General features: G+C 51.1%; 1 protein-coding gene across 1 annotated transcript in view; it reads right to left on the reverse strand.

Annotated features, from left to right (window-relative positions):
- The window catches only part of CAPG (capping protein (actin filament), gelsolin-like), a 15,426-nt gene that overhangs the window by 5,277 nt on the left and 5,440 nt on the right, over window positions 1-4,709 (reverse strand). Inside the window, exons 2-6 of the mRNA XM_010862184.1 lie at window positions 2,909-2,944; window positions 2,575-2,747; window positions 2,316-2,470; window positions 1,932-2,099; window positions 3-138 (exon numbers count right to left, since the gene is read on the reverse strand). Coding sequence (XP_010860486.1) covers window positions 3-138; window positions 1,932-2,099; window positions 2,316-2,470; window positions 2,575-2,747; window positions 2,909-2,931 — 655 coding nt within the window. The 5' untranslated portion in view covers window positions 2,932-2,944. The remainder of the gene's footprint in view (window positions 1-2; window positions 139-1,931; window positions 2,100-2,315; window positions 2,471-2,574; window positions 2,748-2,908; window positions 2,945-4,709) is intronic.

Here is a 4,709-nt window from a genome sequence, read left to right on the forward strand (position 1 = left end):
GGCAGGCTCCTCCCCATCGGTGACGATCTCCACGTGGGCCTTGCCCTGCCGCTCGCTGTCCCGGATGGCCAGTGCCAGGTCCCGTGCCTTGTTCCGCTCCAATATGTTGGACTTCGCACCACACCAGGCGAAGATGTTCTGGAAGGAAGTGGGGAGGCTCAGGTTAGAGCCACTTGCATCCTGTCCTCTGCAGAACTGAGGCAAGACGATCAAAGACAAGCAAGAAAGCAAGGGAAGCAAGGCCTCTGGGGACAGGAATGACAGTCTCTGTGAGAGCCTTTCTCTGCCCCACACCCCCATCTCCCACAGACTTTTATTTTCCACATCACTTGTGTCATATATTGAAACATCTTTATCTTATTTATAATGTATTTTCCCTGACTAGAAAGTAAGCCTCATTAGGGCATGAGGGTTTTGTTTTGTTTGGCATGACCTGACCCACTGCTGTATGCTCAGTGCCAAACAGAAACAGGCACATCTTTAGGCCCAGAATAAATAGTTATTGCATGAATGAATTGGGTGAATGAGCGAATGAAAGGGTGAATGGGTGAACAGGTGAATGGCGTCCCTGGGCCCAGAATGTCAGATGCCTCTGCGCACTCGCCAGGCATGGCCCTCATCACCTCTACTGAGTAGGTCCCCTGCCTCCATCTCACTGCTTCCAGTCCTCCTTCTAAACAGCATCCAGGTTCCTCTTCCTGTTGCAAATCTTTAGCACGACAGGTACAGTCCAGACCCTCAAAGACTCAATCTCCTCCTGCCCTGTCGCAGCTTCTTAGCACTTTCCACTCCCACTGGTCCTGTCCCCACCCTGCGTCCAAGTCAGGCTGCCTCCTTCCTGGCTGTCGACAGGCATGTCTGTGCCGTTCTCCCACTCAGTGCCTCAGCTCACCCATCACCTTCCCCTGGAATGGCGTTTCCCCTAGTCTAGTCAATTGGCACTTTCCTGGGGCAGTGGCTTGGCCTAGAAGGCTCCTCACTGCCATAAGCTCCCCCAGCCCATCCCACTGCTCCTAAGAGGACCCTCATCACATCCTGTCATGGGTTAAAATACAGCCAGTGATAGACCTGGCCTTGGCTGCCTGCCCTGGGCCAGCAACTTGTGGTCTCCAGGTGGCGCTAGTGGTAAAGAACCTGCCTGCGGATGCAGGAGACCTATGAGATGTGGGTTCAACCCTTGGGTCAGGAAGATCCCCTGGAGAAGGGCATGGCAACCAACTCCAGTATTTTTGCCTGGAGAATACCATGGACAGAGGAGCCTGGCGGGGTACAGTTCATGGGGTCACAAAGAGTTGGACACGACTGAAGCGACTTAGCATGCACACATGCTGGCTCAGAGCGGGGGCCATAGGTTCACCAAGGGAAGAGATGAATGAACTGATTAACGCATGGGATGGGAGGCAGCTAACTCAGAGCTTCAAAGGTTCCAGGAGCACTAGAGAGTAGACTCAGTGTTAGAGGCCAAGACTAGACAGCAGAGGGAGGTTTCTGTCCAAACAAATACAGGGATGTCTTCTAACAGCCACAGTGACCCCACTTGGAATGGGCTTACAGCTTCTCAGCCCCTTTCCCTCTGCTCTGGCTTCCTAGTCCCTGCCCTTTAAAATAGCACCAAGGAGTTCCCCGGTGGTCCAGTGCCTAGGACTCAGCACTTTCACTGCTGTGGCCCCCATTTCAATCCCTGGTTGGGGAACTAAGATCCTATAGGCTGTGTGCACAGTGTGACTGAAAAGAAAAAAAAAAACACAGTGACTTCCTGGGCAGTCCAATGGTTAAGACTCCAGGCTCCCAAAACAGGGGGCCCCAGGTTCGATTCCTGGTCAGGGAACTAGATCCCTGATGCCACAGCTAAGATCCAGCACAGGCATAAGAAAGAGAGAGACACACACAGTGCACCGTGAGTGGGTGCTCAGTCAGCCTTGCCCACCTACCTGGCCCAGGTCCAGGATGAAGCAGTCCCCTGTGTTGAAACTGTCCCAGCTCAGCACCCGCTCAGTGGCACGAATGTTCTTCTTGCCCTTCACCTGGTAGAGTTTCTTGATGGCAGCTGGGGCGGTTCCTGGGGAGGTCTTGTGAAACGCCGACTCCACGCCGCCTTCCTGCAGCCCGGATGGCCAGCCTGAGTGGGCCCCCCCGTCCCCTCCCGCCAGCACCCCATGCCCCCTCCCACTGGGCAGGAAGGAAAGCAGGCAAGCAGGAACCGGGTGGGAGGAGGCTCCAGCCCTGAGTGGCCTTGCGCCTTTTGCAGGGTCACGACCAGCGGGAAGGAGCTCAAGGAGAAGCCACAGGAGAGGGCGTGGGCAGTGGGTTCTGACCTGGTACTTGAGGCCGTGGGGGAAGTAGCTCATGAAGAGGTCGGACTCATTGCCCTGTGACTCTCGGTGCTGCACAGGCCGCTCTCCGAGCAGGGTGTTGAGGTGCACGGCCAATATGGCGCAGCCCCCCTGCTCGTCCCGGGATGACTGCTGGCCTGGGGTCGGGGGAGGTTGCCGGTGAGACCTAGGCCAGCCCCGACCCCTGCCTGGGCCAGCACCACCCCCACCCCCCACCAGTCCTCCCAGTTCCCTCCCTTACCGATCCACAGGTGCAGGTGGGAGAGCTCTTCTGGGCCATTGTGCAGCACCAGGTAGGAGTCTCCCGAGAAGAAAATGCCGTAGTTCTCAGGGGCCACAGGCACTGGCTTCAGCTTCTCCACCCTCCATATGTGCAGGCCAGGGAGCTTCACAGTCGGTGGGAACGGAGAGCCGCTGCGGGAGGGGAGCGGGTTGGTGAAGGCCGAGGCCCGTATGCAGTGGAGACAAGCAGAGAGACCTGGGGCAGGCCTGGGGACTGCGGTGTGGGGGAGAGGAGGGGCTGCCCTTGGAAGTGAAGAGGAGAAGGGTGAAAGGGGAAGGGGTGCACAGCCTACCTCTGGGGGATGGGTGAGTACATGCTGTTTCTGGATCTGCAAAGACAGAATCAAAGCCATTATGATTACAAATGTCATGAGTACCAGCCTTCACGTTGGTCTGGGGAGGTCCTTCCCAGAGGCCAAGTGCTTCATTATTCAACTAATTCACCTCCAAAAGCAGATTTCTCCATTATTCAGGCAAAGAAACTGAAGCTCAAAGAGTCTAAGTCCCAAGTGACACAGTGACTAGTGAATGGCTAGCGAAAGCCAGGTCTTGGGCTCCTTGGGCCAGGGTCTTCCCCTTGCTGTGACCTCTTCTGCTTCTAGACAGGAGTCCTAATTCTGGGCATTGCATGAGGCTGGGATATGCCTCTCTAAGTAATAACGGCTTATATTTGAAAAGTCTAAAATCAATAACTTAAAGTCAATGGATAGGAAGCCAAAAAAATAGAGAAAATCAATGAAGCTGGGTTTTGGAAACATCAAAAAAATTGATGACCCTTTTGACACATTGATTAAGTAAAAGAAAAGACACAAATTTCCAATACAGAAACAAGAGAGATGAACACCACTAAAGATCCTACAAGTATTAAAAGGATAAAGAGAATATCACAAAAACTTTATGCCAATATAGTCAACAACTTATACAAAATGGGCAGTCTTTGAAGGATACAAATTATGCAAGTTCACTCAGCAAGAATTAGAGGGACTTCCCTGGTGGTCCAGTGGCTGAGGCTCTGTGCTCCCTATACAGGGAGCCCGGGTTCTATCCCTGGTCAGGGAACTAGATCCCACATGCAAAACTAAAGATTCCACATGCCGCAACTAAGACTCAGCACAGCCAAATAATAAATATTTTTTTAAAAAGAAGAAGAAATAGATTATTTGAAGGGTTCTAATATCTACCAAAGAAACGGGAAGTGAAAGTGCAAGTCACTCAGTCGTGTCCGACTCTTTGTGACCCCATGGACTTTACAGTCCATGGAATTCTCCAGGCCAGAATACTGGAGTGGATAGCCTTTCCCTTCTCCAGGGGCTTTTCCCAACCCAGGGATTGAACCCAAGTCTCCCGAGTTGCAGGCGGATTCTTTACCAGCTGAGTCACAAGGGAAGCCCAAGAATACTGGAGTGGGTAGCCTATCCCTTCTCCAGTGGATCTTCCCGACCCAGGAATCGAACGGGGGTCTCCTGAATTGCAGGCAGATTCTTTACCAACTGAGCTATTAGGGAATCCCAAAAGAAACTGAAATGGTACTTAAAAACTACCCGTCCCCAAATTTCAAGTTCAGATAAATTCTACCAAAAACTTAAGGAAGGCATGCCAATCCTTCATAATCCATCCCATGCTGCCACCATTTTCCTGATGTAACAAAATCAGATAAAAATATTATAGAAAAGGAAATTAGACCAAGATCCCTCATGAACACAAGAAAAAACCTGACAAAATTTTAGCACATAGAATTCAGAAATATATAGAAAGGTGAAACATTATGACTAAACAGGGTTTACTCCAGAAATGCAAAGTTGGTTTAACATCTGAAAATCAATGTAATCCACCCGATTGACAAGCCATATAAACAAACATAAAATCATCTCTATAGATAAAAACAAACCACTTAGAAAAATTCTACATCCATTTTTGATTTAAAAAAAGCTTTCAGCAAAAGAGAAATAGAAGGGAATTTCCTCTTTTTTTGGCCATGCTATGGGGCACGTGGGAGAAGGCAATGGCACCCCACTCCAGTACTCTTGCCTGGAAAATCCTATGGACGGAGGAGCCTGGTAGACTGCAGTCCATGGGGTCGCTAGGAGTCGGACA

This window comes from Bison bison, unplaced genomic scaffold (genome assembly GCF_000754665.1).
Source record: "Bison bison bison isolate TAMUID 2011002044 unplaced genomic scaffold, Bison_UMD1.0 scf7180017864480, whole genome shotgun sequence".
Classification (NCBI taxonomy): domain Eukaryota; kingdom Metazoa; phylum Chordata; class Mammalia; order Artiodactyla; family Bovidae; genus Bison; species Bison bison.